The sequence below is a fragment of the Lonchura striata genome, chromosome 3 (genome assembly GCF_046129695.1).
Source record: "Lonchura striata isolate bLonStr1 chromosome 3, bLonStr1.mat, whole genome shotgun sequence".
Lineage (NCBI taxonomy): Eukaryota > Metazoa > Chordata > Aves > Passeriformes > Estrildidae > Lonchura > Lonchura striata.
In genome coordinates this window covers 98,450,218-98,469,037 of record NC_134605.1, presented here as the reverse complement: position 1 = coordinate 98,469,037, position 18,820 = coordinate 98,450,218, and the positions used below count along the sequence as shown (strand labels likewise).

At 38.9% G+C, this 18,820-nt stretch overlaps 2 protein-coding genes and 1 long non-coding RNA gene across 7 annotated transcripts in view; 2 read left to right on the top strand and 1 right to left on the bottom strand.

Moving 5' to 3' along the window:
- Window positions 1-6,382, top strand: part of MBOAT2 (membrane bound glycerophospholipid O-acyltransferase 2) — a 92,048-nt gene extending 85,666 nt beyond the window's left edge. For both annotated transcript variants that reach the window (XM_077782417.1, XM_021525441.2), the window contains one exon: window positions 10-6,382. In XM_077782417.1, coding sequence (XP_077638543.1) covers window positions 10-232 — 223 coding nt within the window. In that variant the 3' untranslated portion in view covers window positions 233-6,382. The remainder of the gene's footprint in view (window positions 1-9) is intronic.
- The window catches only part of LOC144246078 (uncharacterized), a 35,085-nt gene extending 25,085 nt beyond the window's left edge, over window positions 1-10,000 (bottom strand). Inside the window, exon 1 of the long non-coding RNA XR_013339762.1 lies at window positions 9,823-10,000. This is a non-coding gene — a long non-coding RNA (uncharacterized LOC144246078). The remainder of the gene's footprint in view (window positions 1-9,822) is intronic.
- Window positions 10,001-10,229: 229 nt separating this feature from the next.
- The window catches only part of KIDINS220 (kinase D interacting substrate 220), a 73,055-nt gene continuing 64,464 nt past the window's right edge, over window positions 10,230-18,820 (top strand). For 3 of the 4 annotated variants that reach the window (XM_021525445.2, XM_021525444.3, XM_021525442.3), the window contains exons 1-2: window positions 10,230-10,360; window positions 17,573-17,722. In XM_021525445.2, the coding sequence (XP_021381120.1) occupies window positions 17,615-17,722 (108 nt within the window). In that variant the 5' untranslated portion in view covers window positions 10,230-10,360; window positions 17,573-17,614. Of the gene's footprint in view, window positions 10,361-10,701; window positions 10,821-17,572; window positions 17,723-18,820 lie in introns of those variants that run through there. The other variant, XM_021525443.3, reaches the window with a different exon arrangement.

Genomic DNA, 18,820 nt, shown 5'->3' with positions numbered 1-18,820 from the left:
GTTTTTTAGCTCCTGCTATTTCTGTCTTCATATTGCCAGCATCGTGGTGTTGTTGGTATTTCCATTGAAAAGAACTCAAAAAGGAAGTAAAAAGCATGAAAGTGTCCAGCCTGCGTGGCCCAGAAAACTAGAAGAAGAAAGTCTTTTGCAAAAGAACCATTATTCCACAACAAATAATAGTTTCAGTCAGAAACAAGAAATAACCTGCAGATATCAAGCATTAAAACAGTGATTGAGGAAATACTATGATGAATATATTTTGTATGTTTTCAGAAACCCATTTTTAGCACCTTTTAAAGGGGTTTGTATTTGTTTGCAAAGATATTTAGTAAGAAAAGAATGCATTACCTAGGAAAATCACATACAATAGCAAGACTGGAAACAAAACAAATTAACCCCTCCCATGCCATGTCCCTGTGGGTCACGCCTTATATGAAGATATTACCATTATTTCAATGGGCACTCAGGACTTGCAACGTATGTCCATAGGGTCATATGTGTGCCCTTTGCTGAATGTACGTTGTGTATCCCAAGGCACTGATGGGGTGGAATAAAATTGTGTCAGTCTAGGATTAAAATATGGAAATTAATTTTTCCAACTGAGTGAACTTGCCTTAAACCCTCTATTTACTGAAATATAGTTTCTAAGTGGGTATTTCAAGTTTGATTTTATGTGGAAGGTATTTCAAATATATAACACTATGTGCTATAAAGAAGATAATGAGAGGAAATACAAAGCCACTAGAAGACTTTGGAGTCTTTCAAAGGGAATTGCAATAAGCATCTCAGTATTTGGAGGGTTTTCTTATCTCAAACTATTAGAGTACATTACAGATCTGTAAACATTGATGCCAAATTATAGTTAGGTTTCTTTGATAAAGAGTATAATTACTCTGAATGGATTAAAATGGCCCTTCTGAACGGATTAAAAACACCTGAAGATTTACATTTTCCAGGGATTGATAGCTCTGATGTAGGTTTCTTTTACTTTAAAGTACCTAAACCCAATAATACACTGCCAAGTGGGCTTTGCAGCCAGAGGGGGAAAGACAGCCACAAGGCACAGAAGACAATGTGCAAGCACTGGGATTTCAATGAAAGTGCAGTTTTGCCCTTAAATACCATAAATACTTGTTCTAGAATAGAACTGTTTTACAAAAAGTAATTTTTAATACTTAAAATTATTTTGAATTTTCAGGCATCAGTTAGTTGATGATGCTTTCAGTATAAAATAGCAAAATTACCTTGAAGCTCCAGCACATAGGTAGTCAAACATGAAATGACTATCACAACCAATTTCTGTATGCTTGATAATTGATGAACCTTTATCCAAAGAAGTGCGTGAATTTGAGGAAAAGCTTTTTCTTTGAATTAGAATTTTAGATGCAAATTTCATGTCATATTTCTGGGTAACATAAAGAAAGAAATCCTTCAGAATATCTGACTGTCTGACTCATGGAAGTGTGTCAAGGAAACAATGTAGTGGTTATATCTATTTCCAATCATTTATTTTGATGATGGTTAGTGCTAGAGTACTACTGTTAAAGGGCTACATTTTAATTGCATATATTCTGTATTTTCATATAATTTTTTTAAGTAAACACAAGCTGTTTATCCATGTGGGGTTTATTCTTAATTTTAAAGCAGCTACAAGATAATAGCAGAGAAAAATAATGCAGCTGGTTGATTAATAACTAACAAATTATTGAGAAAATTTTGTCATAATATTTTGAAACCTAAAGTTTTCATCAAATATCTAGCTCCAGTTGGATGAGTAGTCTTACTACCAGAAGTGCAATGATGGATATATCCCCAGCTTTGGGGATATTGCCATGCAGAAATCATCACAGTACTCCCTGAAGGACTATATCCTAAGTTAGGTCAGAGTTGTTTCCTTGCTGTCATAACTCTCTGGTCCTTGGCTCCTTGCCTAAAACTCTGGGAGGAAGAGGACATAACTTCCCATAAATGTAGTTTAGCACTAATTAATCTACTCAGAAAGGGTGAACTGAATATGAAATGAGAGTGGATTAGTCTGTTCAGATGAGGAGGGATGTTCATTGTTTCAGTGACAGCTGTATTATCTTTAAGATAAAAAAATCTGACTTCTAAATCCTTACTTTGATTGCCCAGGTAGACTTCCCCTAACATGGGGTTATGGTAGTCATACACTTCTTTGACACCACATTATGGTTTTCTTTTTGTTAATAAGTAAGAGTATGCTAGTTTGTTTCATCATCCTTGTTAAATACAGAATCAGGAAAGACATTTTTTTGCATTCTGCACTTGAAGGGGCATTTACATAAAGGAACAGAAAAAGATTTGCACATTTCTGGGTGGGTAAGTAGAAATAGGATTGATTCTTTCAGCATTGGTTACTCTTGAACTTAAATTCATCTTATTGGTGCAGTCTCCAGAACTATTTAATTGCATGCCATGTGATGTGCTATTTTCTTATTTATCTTCTCATACTCTTGATTTACTGTTTTGGCATGTGTGCTGTGGAGGCTTACTAATTCTTCTTTATGAAATATGGAAACAGTTGTAAAGGCTCCCAGAAAGTGAGCAGATACAGGGTAGTACAGACTGATACTTCAACATGAGTGAATTCAGAGGTACAGTTTTTTCAGAACTTCTTTATGTATGGAAGTTGAAACAAGGAAGAAAATACATTCATACTTTTGCTGAACACAACTCTACATACTTTCATTGAGAGCAGGTGGCAAAATACAGGTTTCAAGACTGGACATGACTTTTTTATTTCTGATTTGAACTCATTAAGTAATTGCACACAAGAAAATTATGACAATTAATTATGCACAGAGTTTAAGTATAGTGTCCTGGAATTTACCCTTTAAGTGCCACTGTTAGGTATTTGAACAAAAATCTGCTCTTCGTGAGAATGACTTCTCTTGAGGACTGTGGAAAAAACTGGTTTATTTTAATGGCGGCACCCTGATTTTAGTCAGACTGGAGTTTTGATGTCTTTCCCTCTGCTTTACTCATTTTCTGCCTTGCTATCACACTGGATCCTTTTTATCCATGCAGTCAGAAAGTCAAGAGCAGCCAGCCCTAATGCTTTAGATAATTTTTAGGTTTTACACACACCATTTGTTAATACTGAATTTGAAAGGATGGCAGTGATTTTTATTGCTCTTCCTGACAAAAATTGTAGAAAGTATATTTCCTATAAATGTTTTGGACATGAAGGAAACATGGTTTTAAAAGTATTCTTTCACTTATTAAATAATGTATATCCAAAAGTAAAAGTGTTTCCTGTATTGCAGATCAGCACACTATGAAAAGTAAATGCAACATATCATTCATAAGTTTATGGTGCTTTGCAGATATTTGCCTATTGTGAACAGTTCATTCAGGCAGTTAATGAGTTAATGTTAGTTGGTAAATGTAGTCACCCCGATAGTAACTATTTGCTTGCTTAATGTTTTTTAACTTTTATGATTCTGTATTAATGAGAGAGATATATTTTACATATTTAAATAATACTTTCAGTGGTGCCCACTACTGTAGTAATCAAAAAGGCTTTTTAGCTTTGCAGTTACAGATATGCCCTTCTTAGTTGGGAAATGTATTCTTCCCTGGTCATTCCTTAAGTTGTCATGTAGACAAAATTTCAGTCATTGGTGACATTTGAAAATGTATTACATGTAAAAATATTGGTATGCATTTCAATAAGTTCTTCATAACAAATCACACTTTAGTGAGAATAACATGAAGAGACCTTGGTATATTCCCTGTTCTACACTGATATACGGTATAAGTTTTACCAATATAGTAAATTATTTATTAGAGGAATTTTACACTGAAGAACTTGTTCTGTTTCCCCCAGGGGAATAAGTAATATTAAAATAAATGCTAGGCTTATATGACAGGATGCACATTAGGTAGTTTTGCCTCTTTTGATGGCATTGATTTGGATAGTGGTTAAATGTCTTCTGATGCAGAGGAGATGTTTGAGATCATCACCTCCTGTCTAATTCATATCAAAAGTAATTTTAACAAAATTTAGATTTTTTTTCTCTCAAACTTTGCAAATGAATTGTTGACAATTTGTTTAAATACATGGTCAAATGTGTCTTCACGTTTGTATAAAAATGTGTAACTTGCTTACATGTGAACTTTCACATGTTCAACTTTATAAGTTGGCCTTGAAAGACATTTAAAAGCACAAATTACTATAATTTAGGCTTTCATTTCCCTTATCTTTAATTCTTTCACTTTGTAATTCTAATTGAATTCTGAAATTAGGCTAGAGAATTTGATTTTCATTGGAAAATTTGAAATACTACCATCTATGTAGAAAAGTGATCAGTGTTAGAAAAACAGAAATAAATTTGAGGATTTTAATATGATGTAGACTATGTATAAAAAAATACACACTAGTTCTGTGCTGATTCATCACAGCATTTAACTACATGATTGACCTTTATGTATTTATTTAGGTCCAATAATACTCTGAACTGCACTTGGTGTATTTTTAAATTTTCCTGTTTAAAAATCAATTGATAAGTATTTCAGTAAGTATTTAAATGCTACTCTGAATAAGTAAGCAGGCACTCTAGGGAATTGAGCCTACTCTCATAAGATTACCAGGTCTGTCTGCACCACAGCTAGTTTGCACTGTCCATCTTCATCCTCAGAGTCTTGGTGGAAAAGGATGGCAGTGGAGAAATCTCTGGTTAGAACATGTTCCATCTGTGCCTGGAAGGCTTTGCCACAATTCCTGCAGGGAGCTAACCCTGTGTGCAGAGCTTGGCAGAGGTTCTACTTGCTTGTGACCCAGGCTGCAGCTGCTCTATACTACATCTGACTGGATTTTTGACATGTTTGCTGTTCTAATCTTGATATTTTGCAAACACCATGAAATCCAGGCATCCACAAAGTCTCCCTGCAAAGTTACAATAACAAATACTGCAACACTTGTTTATTATGGTCAAAGCTAAATAAAAAAAAGATTTCTTAAAAACTTGTTTCAGAATGGGCTTTTTGTAGTTTTTTTACAAAATCTAACCACCAAATGTATCCATTTTCATCACATTAAATATTTAAACTACAATTTTGCTCAGTGTAGGTATACAAATGTGCAAAAGCAAATATTGCCACTTTATCATCATTTGTGCATTAGCTGTGTGTCCAGTGACTTAGACCTGGTTTTGGTTGTAGATGGTTTTAGATTTTCTGAACCCGTGTACATATCCATATAAACATTGCATAAATTTTGAACTGAAAAACTGTGTGACTTCAGACTGAGGTCTGAGGTAGGGCTACTTCTGGTTTTTGTCTTGTTAGTGACTCAGTCCAGCACCTTATTCCAAGCAAACCTCTTGGCAAAAGAGACCTCTGCACAATCTTCTTCCTTCCTTTTGTTCTCTAACGGGAAGGTACCCCAAGCTGGATTTTCATTTAGGTTTCACTGTAATACGTCATATGAATAGATAGCTGGGGTCCATGCTTTAGCCAAATTAGACTTGAAAACAGGGACAGTGTATGTATTCTGAAACAAATAGAGAAAATGGGGTGCCTAGAGACTGGTAATCGGAAAGTGCAACACTGCTTATTAAAGGTGCAACAATTACTACAATAAGTTAAGGAGTATTTGCCTATGCATCTTTTGCCTTTCTCTGTGTTTTTCAGTTCTCTTTACATCTTTTCTTTGTACCTTCTTTTGTCCAGTGGTGTTGACTATTTCTGTGGAGAATCTGCTGATGTGTCTTACTGTGACAAAGGTGTCAAAATGCTACAATAGTAATTAGGTAGTTACTCTTAAATCCCAGACCTCAGATATGTTCTAGATCAGTTAGAAGAGAACATTCAAAATGTATTGGATGAAAAATAGTGTAAGATGGGTAATATAGCATTATTCAAAGATGTTGTAATAAGTTATTCAATTTAAGAATTTAAAATATGGAACTTTATTCTTTCCTGCCTTGGTTACACATTCAAAGGAATAGGTTTACCTCAATGCAGAAGTAGTTATGCTTCCAACCACCCGTATGTAAAGGTGAGAGAACACCCCTAAAAGTGGATAGCTACAGTATTCCTAAATTTGCCTTTCCTGGTTCAGATTATAATACATTGTCAGTGAATTTAATTTTTATTATTCCAAAATATATATTTTTTAAAAAGTGTTATTTTTCAACAAATCCATAAACTAAGTGTTGATGTATGGTAAAATCAAAATACCATTGTTAGTTACACTGTGATTGTGATATTTTAATAATTACTTATTTCTAATTTGTCTCAGCAGTGCTGCAGAAGCAGCATGCTGTTATGTTTTAAAGGTGTTTTTAACTTGCCTATAAATGTTCTTTTCTAATTTGTGTCTTTAAATCTGATTAAACTGTAGTTTAAAAAAAGTGAACTTGTTTTACTAAATTCTTTGCTGTCTATCTTTAGTGAGTGGTGAAGAACAAAGTTATTTTAATGCATTTTCTCATTTTAGATTGCTAAATACACATTGCATGCATTTACACTTATTTGGAATGTTCTAGTTCAAAATTACATTTATTTAGTTTGTTTTGTAGAGCTTATACACAAGTATATGTATATAATTATTTTTCAGTAGAGCTAGCGACCAGAATTATGAGTCTAGCCTCTTGTTAGTTAGGAAAGGTGCTTAAGCAATTTAAACCCTCCATCTGGGAGCATGTTGCTACCCAATGAGTGCTACTTCTGGATATGACAACTGGGGTGTTTTTAGCTTGAGAAATGGAAACTTCATAACTGAGAAATCAAATTTGGTGCTTTGCAGAAGCTGTTGCTTTAATTGCTGGTTCCAAAGCAGGGCTAAATGTGTACCATACGTGCACGTTTTTCGTCTTTTTGAAACTCAGCTACCAGGACTCTGATCAGGCAGTTTCTTCTGTTGGCTGGTGACAGTATGTCAAAGCTGGCTGAGACTCCTGGACCTGCAGGTTTTTACCATGTAAACTTAGATTGTTGGAGAAGATGAGAGATATTAGGTGTCCCTACTAAAGAGGGGCTGTTTTCATAACTTCCTGTCTCACAGTGAATAATTTTCTCTCCATGTTTAGAATTCTCTTTTAGCAAGTGGTATCACAGGAGATGAAAATACTTGCCATTCCAACACAATGGACTACAGATGCATTTTTAGAAGGTCTGGTGTTGTCATTTTAACCAGAAGTTAGACTTCAATGGAAATTGCCTTCTCAAATACGCATTCACAACAGAGTCAGTCAGAAGTATGAAGTGTCCTCATGAACTCAACACTTGCATTTAGTGAAAAACTAATTTGAAGATATTAAAACACAGCTTTCTGCTACTAAGTGTTGTAAATTGTTAAGTTGCTGCACAGAAGGAGTCATAATTGAGAGCATCCTGGAGCCAGCAGATATTTTCTTGTGCCTATAATTAACTTAGTTCCATCTCAGTAACTTCCTGATAACATGCAGGATGTTTCAATATGGAATACAGACATAGTTCTAGAAGGAGATGCCTTCAACCTCACCACTAGGTGAGAGTTGGAGATCTGTCCAGAGTTTGGCAGTACATCTTACAGCTCTTTGGTCATATATAGTAGCAAAGGAGTTATTTCTCCATGTGGGCTGCACATGATTTTTCCAAACTGAATAAATAACAATTGCACCATGTTTCACTGCATATGTGAATTAGTCACTGGTGGGAAAGTGTTGCTCCTCATCTAAGCATAGGGTAAAATTTAGAAGAGCACAAGGATGTTAGTAGCTGGATCCATCTGTAGCAAAAGTGCATGATTGAAGGACTGTACAGAAAACTGCCTTTTCTGCCTCCACATTCACAGTGTTTGTACAGTTCCTTTTTATGCAGAAGGGAAGGAGCTACTGTTTCTGCCTGAAATTTGTAACTACATGGTGAGAACACAGCTAACACCTGATGGGTGCGAACACTGTGATATGGGAATAAGGATTTGGGTGATGGGAGATTATGAAGTGAGATACTAATACACATTTCTGTATAAAGTGTGAAAAAAGGGTAACCTCTTGAAAATGTTTAAAAATCTATAAACCTTAAGAGGCTAACACAGGCAGTCTTGTTAGACTGGTTTCTCTTAGGTGCACAAGATTATATGGGTGCCTGAAGCATCAGGACCACTCTTCCTTGAGTAGTGGCCCTTATGCATATGTTCAGGTGGTGCAGAGAGCCCTTTTCAGCCCCACATTAACTGCAGGGACTCATCCTCCATTTGTTCACATTCCTTTTCTGCAAATTAGTGTAAAGAAGGAGAATGTGTTTTATGTACTTAATTTTTCCCAGTTTTTCAGCTGAACCAATGTTTGGGTGCAAGATTAAATGGATTTAGCTTTTGAATTTCACTGCTTGTGCCTTTGCTTTGTATTAACTTTAGAGCAGGTAAGGAAGCTGTATATTTTATCAGGACTTTAAGGTCACTGGAGAATTCCTGCTTAAAAAATGGCAAAGCCCTTGCTGCATGGTTTCTGGTTTATAAATATTTGGGGTGTAGAGCAAGCCCTATCAGATGTTTCTTTAAGAAGGAAAGAGTCATGGCTCTTTACTGAGATTGAAGATCTCAGTGTTGTAAAGAATTATATGATTGCTTTGACCCTTGAAATTCAGTAACCTTAGAAATATGCAGTACTGTGGGTACTATGCTCCTTTCCCTGGCTGGTTTGTTGCCATCGTTGGTTTAGGCAAGGTTCTGTGATCTCCTGGAGATATGTCATTGGTGTAGTCATCAGAGATCATCTCTCATCCAGTTGTCCATATGAATTAAACATATCCATTATGGATTTGGACTGTGCTGAAGATGGAAATTTTAAAAATACCCATGAAGCTACTTGGACATTGGGTTCTGGGGAGTCTGCAAGAAGTTGGTAGGTCTCAAGGCATGTGGTGGTATTGCAAAATGTGCATTATGTCAAAATTATCTTAAATCAGGATGTACTTGATATTTGGTCTTTATATACTTTTAAGTCTACTCAGCAAGAAAGGAGACATAATCAGTAGAAGAGACAGCAGCTAGTATCCCTTAATCAGGACATCCTGGAGCTAACAAGTAAATCAAGACGTTGATGTATGTCTATGTATATGTTGCCACCTTGGCAAAAGACTCAAGGTCCATGAATCCTATAGTTGGTCTATCTTCATTATTATACTAAAAAGCTCTCATGAAGTTCAGAAAGACCCTGCCCAGGTGAAGACCCTTCCCCTGAGCATGCACAGAAATCAGCTGGGATTATGTAATTTGTATGAAAATGACAACCCAGCCATAAAGATGGAGCTGGACTTGGGAGGTTACGGACACAACTTCTGTGTATAAATCACAGAAGCACAAAATATTCTGAGTTGGAAGGGACCCATCGGAATTATCAAGTCCAACTCCTGGCCGTGCACAGTACAACCCCAAGAGTCACACCAGGGGCCTGAGAGCATTGTGCAAACCCTTGAACTCTGTCAGCCTCGGTGCTGACAACTTCCCCAGAGAGCTGGTTCCAGTGCTAAGCAGTCTCTGGCTGAAGAACCTTTTTCTAACATTCAGCCTCAACTTCCCAACTCACCTGTTGCTGTTCCCTCAGGTCCTGTCACTGGTCACCACAGAGGAGAGAGAGATCGGTGCCTGCCCCTCCCCTTTTCCCAGTCCTGAAGCTGTAACTGCAATGAGGCCTCTCCTCACTCTCTTCGCCAGACTGAATAAGACAAGTGACCTCAGCCACTCCTGGTATTTCCCCGGCTCAAGGCCCTTCACACAATCTTCTCTGCCCTTCTTTGGACGCTCTCTGACAGCTCAATGTCTTTCTTATACTGTGGTGCCCAAAACTGCCCCCAGGGCTCAAGGTAAGATACCTTTCCGCGGCGCTGCTTTCCAGCCTCTCGTTCCCCAGTCAGTCCGTAATCAGGCACCAGTTGTTTACTACCTCTTCCCTGTTTCCATCAGAAAGCAGCCGGGGCCCTGCAGGGCGGTGCCACCCCCGGGCTGCCCAGCGCTGCTCAGCCGCGCCCCCTCTGCGCCGCCCCGCGCCGGGCCGGCGGTGCCGCGGCGCTCCCGGGCAGGGCGGAGCCGGTGCCGGTGCCCGCTGCTGCCGCCGCCCGCGGTGCCGGAGCCGGTGCCCGCTGCTGCCGCCGCCCGCGGTGCCGGTGCCGGTGCCCGCTGCTGCCGCCGCCCGCGGTGCCGGTGCCGGTGCCCGCTGCTGCCGCCGGGCGCGGCCGGAGCCGGGCGGAGCCGCCCCGCGCGTCACGGCCGGGCGGGCGGAGCGCCGCGGCGGAAGATGGCGGGCGCCGCCGGGCCCAGCTGAGCGGCGCTCGGAGCCGCCGCCTCCCCCCGTGCCACGCTGCTGCTGGGCCCGGGCAGCCGCCGCAGGGGCCGAGTGCGCCCGGCCGTGGGGTGAGTAGCGGCGGGACGGCGGGGGGCACGGGCCGCGGAAGGGCAGGGGAAGGGCACGGGCTGTGGGGGAGGCGGCGCTCCGCTGCCAAACAAAGGCCGCCGGGGGCCGCTCCGGGCGGGCCCCGGGGAGGCGCCGGGCTCGGGCGGTTCATGGCCGCTGTGGCCCGCGGGGCGCTCCCCTCACGGCCCGGTCCCCTCAGTGCCGGGCCGCGGGTCGGGAGCGGCGGCGCGCCCGCCGCGCTCTGCCCCGGGCATCCCGGGGCTCCGGCGGCGCCGTGCGCGGGCGGAGCGGGCTCGGTGTGGGCGGCACCGCCCCGCGGGGCCGCGGGCACGGCCTGGGCTCCCCGGCACCCCTGCCCTGGGGTGGGGAGCCTCGTGTACCGTGTTTCTCTCTTGTTGACTCGGAAAGGTAGATGAGGGTTCGACTCGCCAGGAAAGTTTTTGGCATCTTGTTTCGAAGGTAAAGAATAGCAGAATGACTGAGGATGGGAAGGACCTCCCCAGGTCATAGGGTCCAGTTCTTCTCCTCTAATAGGGACAATAAGAATGGGTCTCCCAGACCGTGCCCAGAGGGCTTTGGTGTGTCTCTAGGAGGCTCGGCAGCTTCTCTGGGCAACTTGTGCCAGTGCTGGGTCTCCCTCTCAATAACAGCGCTTCCTGATGTTCAGACAGAGACTGCTTTGAATGCAGAGAAGGGTCTGGGGCACAGATCCCGTGAGGAGAGGCCAAGGGAATGCCAGGGGTGTTTAGCCTGGAAGAGGAGACTCAGGGATGACCTTATCACTCTCTACAACTATCTGAAAGTAGCCAAGTGGGGATCAGCTTCTTCTCCCAGGTAACAAGTGATAGGACAAGAGAATGTATCCCCAAGGTGTGTGGAGGGACTTTCGTCTTGGATATTTGGCTTCTCAGAATGAGTGGTTAGACATTGCAATGGAGTGCCCAGGGAGATGCTGGAGTCACTGACCCTGGAGGTGGTTAAGGAAAGACCACTTAGTGCCATGGTCTAGGTGACATAGTGGTGTTCAGTTGCAGGTTAGACTCAGTGATTTCTCAGAGGCCTTTTCAGTTTAATTGGTTCTGTGTTTCAGTTTCTACCCATTGCCTCTGGTCATGCCATAGGACATCACTGGAAGAGTAGCAAAATGTCTTAAAGGTCTTTGCCACTTTGCATATATGCTTAAAAATTGGTTGGAAAAGTGATTTCCTCTCTATAACTTTGGGTAAAGGATTAATGGTGGAATAATACAGTAATATGTCTTCTGCTGGAAAAGTGTTTGAATCGTTACCTGATTAATTACTTGACACTCCCCCCCACCACCATCAAACAGTAAAGAAATGGACAGAAAAACAGAAGATCTTAATGTGTAAGAAAACCCATCTTTTGTCTACTGGATAGGCATCTGTTCTTTGTTCTGCCACAGTGTTTATTTAAAATTAATTGGTTATTAGGTAATTAATATCTGCTTGAAATTCTGTGTGACCACAGCTTCTGAAATGGTGCCATATTAAAGTTCTGTATCACACCGTTCACTCTTTTTAAGTGGAAAGCACTCCAAAAGATAATTTTTTTGTCATATTGTTTCTGTGACTAACAAACCTTTGATTTTATGATAAAGAGAAACGTGTTGGCCATATGAGATTGTAAGGTGTGATTGCAGGGTTTCTTGTGCTTTTGTGTATTTTGTATAGATTTTGACAATTGTTTTGTATTGGTTGGTATAATTTTAAGAAACCCCTTAATATTGGAAACTTACTGTTTGCTTTCTTTGATCTTATGTATTTAAAACCTGAAATTGTGATTTGTAGGACTGAGCACCTTGTATTTTGTTTAGGAACTGAATTTTGTCTTAGAATTCAGATGTTCTTGGCAATATGTTACTGTTCATTGACCATATTTAAATTTTGTCTCGAAGGTGGACAGATTTCTCTGATAAAATATAAATCCTCATGTCAGCTACTTCACACATTATTTTAACTGGTTTTTTTAACCAGGGTGGAACATAGGCATGTCTAATAGTTGCTATCATCTGACAACCAGCCCTGCATTTTAAATATCAATTTACATTTTTGCAGTCTTTTATATGTAATCCCCAGCCTCTTTTGTTTTATTAAAACAAACAAAAAATCCATCACTACAATATTTGGAAATGGCTGTTGCCTTGAGTCCATAAGGTAGAAAAGGATTTGTGTATTTCCAATTTCTTCTACTTCTTACTGTGTGCAGATTTGATGGTTACCGTAGAGACCTCCTTTTGTGCCATTTTTTTTGGTTATATTGGTTTCTGGTCTCATAAGAACAATGCGTGTCTAGCTGTAGTTCACTTTTTGTGTCTTTTGGTATTTTAGGATTACACAATTATGTTCTTTGTGATAAAGTAACAAAAAATAAGGTAATTTAAAAAATCTCACCTGGATAACAGAAATGTGGTTAAGAGAAGTAGAATAAATATTCCCAGATAAATATGGAAAAGCAGAAATGCAGCATAAGGTCATTAGTCACACTGGAATTTCAGACACTGGAGAAGAAGTGTGGGTGTAGACTACTTATGGAAACTTAGATTTGTTATTTCTCTCTGACTCTGGATACCAGAAATTAATATTTTTAGAGACTCATTTCAGCTGTTCTGAAAATTTCTTCTTTAAACAGATTCCTGGTTGACTCAGTCCCAATAGAAAGAATATTTTAAGATATTTGCCACTCTGTGTGATGCCTGACTGTTCATGTGTAGGAAGTATATCAATTTAGGAAGGGATTTCAATAAGGTGTCGTAAAGGCTGGGCAATGCTTGTGTTAGTAAGATTCTGTGTACTGTAAGTAAAGGTGATGTTTCAGCATGTTTTCAATTTCTTTACACCATCATAAAGCATAAAAATGTGTGAGAATATGAAACTGGCTTGTGTTAGTTTTTTATAGTAAATTTCATGTGTACAATTCTTATGTTTCATGTTCTTTTAATTCTAATTTGAAAAGATGGCACTTCCAGTTCTTAAGGGTGAAATGCTGTGCATTTACACATTTGATTTGTACGTGCTCAGATTTCAGCAGCATAATAATTATTTCCTTTTATAGTTAGCTGAAAGATCTGCCGCAGTGTTGCATGTTGGGAAGGTGGCTTTTGTGTCTGGAAAAGGAAGGAGACACTCAAAAGTAGGCAACAGTTTCTTCATTGTATGATGAAAACTGCAAATTTAATGTCATTACTATCTTGACTTTATTTTTTTTTGTTTTCAATAGGTGTTCTCAATAATGCTAGAGTTGTTGACCAGTTTTGATATTTATTCGTAAAAGGTAGCTGTTTGTACAATAAAAAAAAATGCAGAAGATCTATGTAAAAATTGTTAGAAAATTTTTGCTAGAATTTTTGCTAGAAAATAGTTGGAAAATTTAGTGAGTTATATTTCTTATATAGTTAGGAACTCATTAGAGGTTCTGAGAATACATAAAATAGCTGCAGATTTGGGTTATCAGGACCTCTGCTGTCAATACTGCTGTTGTTGAGACAAACTGTTTTGTTTTTTTTTAATTGACAAATTTTTGCAGTCTGTCGAAAACAGTGATAATGTTTGTCTGCTTCAGCTGAGGATGCAAGAGCCTTACAAAACCAGGTTAATCCCTGTGCAAACACTGCCTTCACCTGAGCATTTGTGCACTTTATATGATTTCATAGTTCTTGGTGTGTTATTAGTTTAATAAAATATCAGGATTTGCTGCCGAAGGGCATTGTGAGATTTCCAAGCTTGAAAGTTTGCATTTTGACTAAAGAGCAGTTTTTTTTGCACTGGAAATTAGCTCACTTAGGTGGGAGAGAAAAAACCCATTTATCCTTATTGGAAAGGGGATTGGTTTCCAAATAGAATCCTGGTTTTAACTGAAATTTTTGTTATAGGTTGTGCAAATATTTCTGCTGTGTCAAAGAAAGTAAATGTGTTAATTGAGCAATTAAGGACCACTTATGTATAGGATGTTCTTGAATGATACTGGTTTTGCACTTGTATTTATGAAATTTGGCAGGGATGAAGTTCTCATCCTTTAATTTGGTCAAGGGTAAGACTTAGAGTTTTCTTTTTTTTCCAGAGTTGTTTGAAAACCATATGGATATATATTTCAGGACCTTTCTTCATTAGAGGGACCAGAGCAGAATTACTTCTCTAGCCAGCAACTGTTCCTCAGAGTCTTGCTTTCAGTTTTTATGATTATTTAAAAGAAAATCTGAAGCATTGGAAGAAATCACACTTTAGTGATCAGCACCCCTTTGAGTACAATGCCTAATTTTCATAACATAATAACATACATCTTGTATAATAAGAAGGTGGAGTGTGACTGCATTCAGCTGATGTTGAGTTGCTGTCATGAGTATATAATGAACAGACCCAGTCAGGCTTATTTTGGGCATGTTCTTTGTTCTTGCTGGGAAAGAAATAAAGCAAAGTTTCCAAAAACCTTAATACCACTATTTTTAAATTCATCTTTGTTTCTGGAATGATGGGGAGAGTTTTGTTTGTTTGTTGGTTGGTGGTTGTTGTCCCTAAACTGTGCTTTCCTAATTCCCTCCAGTGATGTTAATCTTTAGGATGCTCTAAGCTTTCCTGAAAATGGGAAAATAAAAGCATGAGGATATAAAATGCATAATTATAATATTTGATCTTGTGATTCTTGTTTTTATAAAATAGACTATTATTAATTCTAAAAAGTGACAGTGAAACACAGGGGACAAGAAACATTCTTGGATATGTTACACTGTTGTAAATCTTTTATAATTTATAGAAGTAACATTACCATGGAGGTTATAAACACATCTCTAGACATGTTCATTGGCATCAGGTATTTTGCTGTCAGTCAGAGGTTTAAGCTGTCCCTAAGGATTCAGCTCTGCTTGAAGGCAGAAGCTGCACTGTCGCCAATTGGGATTTCTGAAGCAAGCTGGATGCTTATCTACAGTGCAGCAGGGCTGCCTCTGCCTTTTGGGAATATGCCCACAGGGAACATCAAGGGAGAAATCTTACTTTGAGGAAGAAGCAATGCTGAATGCTTTCTTTTCACACTAGATAAGAATTCATTAGTGAAGTTTTGATAGCAACTGCAGAGTATAAATCATTTGGGGAGACATTTTTAGTAATGTTTTGGGGATGTTCTTAATACAGTTCTCAATTTAGTATTTGGTATGGAAAATAGCATGGGAATTGGTGGTACAGCTACAGGAGAGAAGCTGGGAGATAGCACAGGAAAAGCAAAAAATGCCTATGGTAGCAGTAGAGCTAGCAGCTAATGACATTTCATGGATTTCTTTTGCCTTATATAGAAAATAAGGGAGGAATACAGGTGTGTGTGAATATCTAATGTAATTTTAAGTGCTTGAGAATATCTGAGACACCTGCATAGGGCTGTAAGATGCTGCTGAAAGCTGTTAGGGTGGTGGGCTGTCCTGGACTGGCAGCTGGATGCCAGGCAACATGCTAACTTTCCTGGTATTTTTAGTGTCTGAAATGGCAGTAGGAGCCAGTGTGTCCGCACTGAGTCAGTAAAATTGCCATTTATTTTCAAACCTTTAGTAGTTTGGGTGATTAGTGGGTTTTCTGTTTTTAAGTTTGCAACCTCTCAGTTGGCTCTTCCTACTGAAAAAAAAATGCAGACAAACATATCCCACCACTGTTGTGCTGCTCACTCCCTTTGATGGTAATTTAACTGTACAGTAAACGTGACAGCCCTTTTGTGGTCTTAGTTTATTTATAGCTTTTTTGTGGGACAGACTGGCTGCTTGGGCAGTGCCTAGGAAAACTGCTGCTGGGCTTTATGTATCAAGTCTAGATTTTTTCTTTTTTTTTTACTGGTTTTAGGTGTGGGTTTTAAACAGTGTCTGTAGTTTCTTTCGTCACTAGACATTCATGGGCACCTGAATTTCATTTGCACATACAGAGATCTGCTGTCATCTTAACTGAGGTATTACCTGGCCTTATTTTGAACAAGACATTTCTGTATGTGGGTCATCTGATGGTTGCAGTACTGTAGGTGAGCTCAGGTAGTATCTAACATACCCTGACAACAGTATGTATGACTATATGTACTTAACTTGGTAAAGGTGAAACTATGTTGTTACAGACTATGTAAACAATTTAAAGTGGAACTGGATTATTTTATTTAACTCTCCAAATCTAAACTAACTTCTCTGTGCTAAGCACAGTGAAGTTCTTGCTGACTTCCTCTCATCTCCTTTTTTTCAATGGAAGCACAGAAAAATTCATTGTCTGCTTTGATTTGAGAATAAAAGTAAGAATATTTGCTTTGGAAAGCCACTAATCTTTGGCTTCTCCCTGGGAGAGAATATCCTAAGAGGTAGTCTTTAGCCAAGACTAAACTGGAGGTTTTCCTCTGCTGTTACAGGAAAAAGCCAGAGAGTATGATCATGTCAGCCACTGGTGAGGAGAAAGGTATGAAAGTGTGGTGGAGTCTTGTATTTAGGCCCTATTCTGCATCCAGTGAAACTTAATTTAGGTGCAGTGAGTGACTCAGTTTCTGTCACTATGTGTGTATAAATTTGGCACAGTAGTACTACTGGTGCTGTCAACTTACTGGGCATAGCTTTTTTGGAAGTCTGAAATGGTTTTTAGTGGTCTGCCTCAAGAAAGAAAAACTTGCTATCTTATTAGAGGTTAAAAACATAATCAGTTAACAGAAGCCATGTTATGTTTGACTGCCGAGTTAGCAACATGCCATCACATGCAGGCATGTCTGCATAAAGTGGATGATAACTGATTTAATAAATCATGTTTCTCAAGAGTTCCATATGGCTGCAGTTTAGATGGCATCACTGTATTTTTTAATGCTGATTAGTCTCAATGCTCTGCTTATACACATCAAGGATAAGGGTTATATTGTAAAGAATTAGTGTATATATAAAGTATGTAACATATACAGATTCCTATAATGTTGTATATAAATATGTGCATTCCATATATGCATTCCATTTATTTAGACAACACATAACAGTTAGAATAATTTCTTTAATTATCTAAGAACTAGGGAGAGTTAAGACTTTCCATGGAAATGTAGTGCCTTTTAATGCATATCTCTAAAGTGTTTTGTTGAGGAGAATGGCAGGTGTTTGTACCCAGCCAATAACTTATTAGCACATGCAATTCATGCTTTCTAATGTCAAATGTCATAGCTGTTACTTAGGCTTTGCTGTTTTTTTTTTCTTTCCTGAAATACAGGTAAGCTTTGTTATCTGGAAGCCCTTTAAATAGTGTGCGAAGATGGCGAGTCTGATGAGTCAGAGTCTGTTGACCTACGTAGAAGAAGGAAATGTTCCTGCTCTGAAGGCACTTCTTGAGAAATGTAGAGATGTTGATGAGAGAAATGAGGTAAGATGATTTTTGAAAAGGTTAGTTTCACATTGCAGCTTATTGGTTAAAGAATTAATAACTAGTGGGATCACACTGGTTATTTAATATACAAATTTCAGTTTTGTTTTGAAGTGATTGCTTTCCTTTGCATAACCTGAACACTGCATGTTCAGTCTCTGACAGCAGCTCAAGCATCTTTCATAATATTTGCTTTATAGAGTGTTCTTAGCTGGAGAATGCAGCTCTATCCTTACTTTGTGAATGGAGCTTATGCCTGTATTTCTGTGGCTAAGAATTGTTTCTTAGTTCACAGATCCAACTGCATAAGCCCTGTTCATGTTGTAGTGAAACCTGGTTATGATGATAATAACCCTTGCCTCACACCATGGTTTTCAGTCAAGATATACTTTGTTATACAGTCCAAATAAGAGTATGTATTGCAATTTACATGAGCATATGCTCATCTAGATGAAAAAATAGGCACCCAAGAGGTAAGTCTAGAGTTTACCGGGAGTACACAAAAGTCTTGATACATAGTAGGGAGTTTATATTACAATTATTCAGAATCTGTTATTTTGATCAGTATTTCAAATCTGCATAAGATGGAAAGAATATTTTTTGGAAAGAAGTCAACAGCATATATTAGTCAAACACAAAAGGCATCATGCAAATGTGAAAACAATGTACAGAATTTAGCCTTACTGTAATTATTAGATCTGGTTTCAGTTAAGATAGTTTTCTTTCATTGTTGGCACATTCATTCTGTTCTGTGTATGCACATATGCTGAGGTATTTCAGATGGGAGAATTTTTAAGTTTCAGATCGTACACATGAACCTCACCACCTGGCATATCTGAGAAGGGGAATGTCTGTTTCCTCTGCTGGCAGTTCCTTTCAACAACATGGCCAAAATCAGACAGATTGTGTTGATTTTATCAAGTGTTACCACCTTCACCTTCTTTTATAAATTTTTCTCCACTTATTGGTGGGACTAAATGTAGTCCTGGGTCTCATTAACTGCGTTTTTTGCAGAGATCATTTCCCTGATACCTGTTGTTTTTAGCCTTCTTGTCTGTTGCATTGGAGAAGGTAATTTCTGCAGAGATGTGTGGTTTG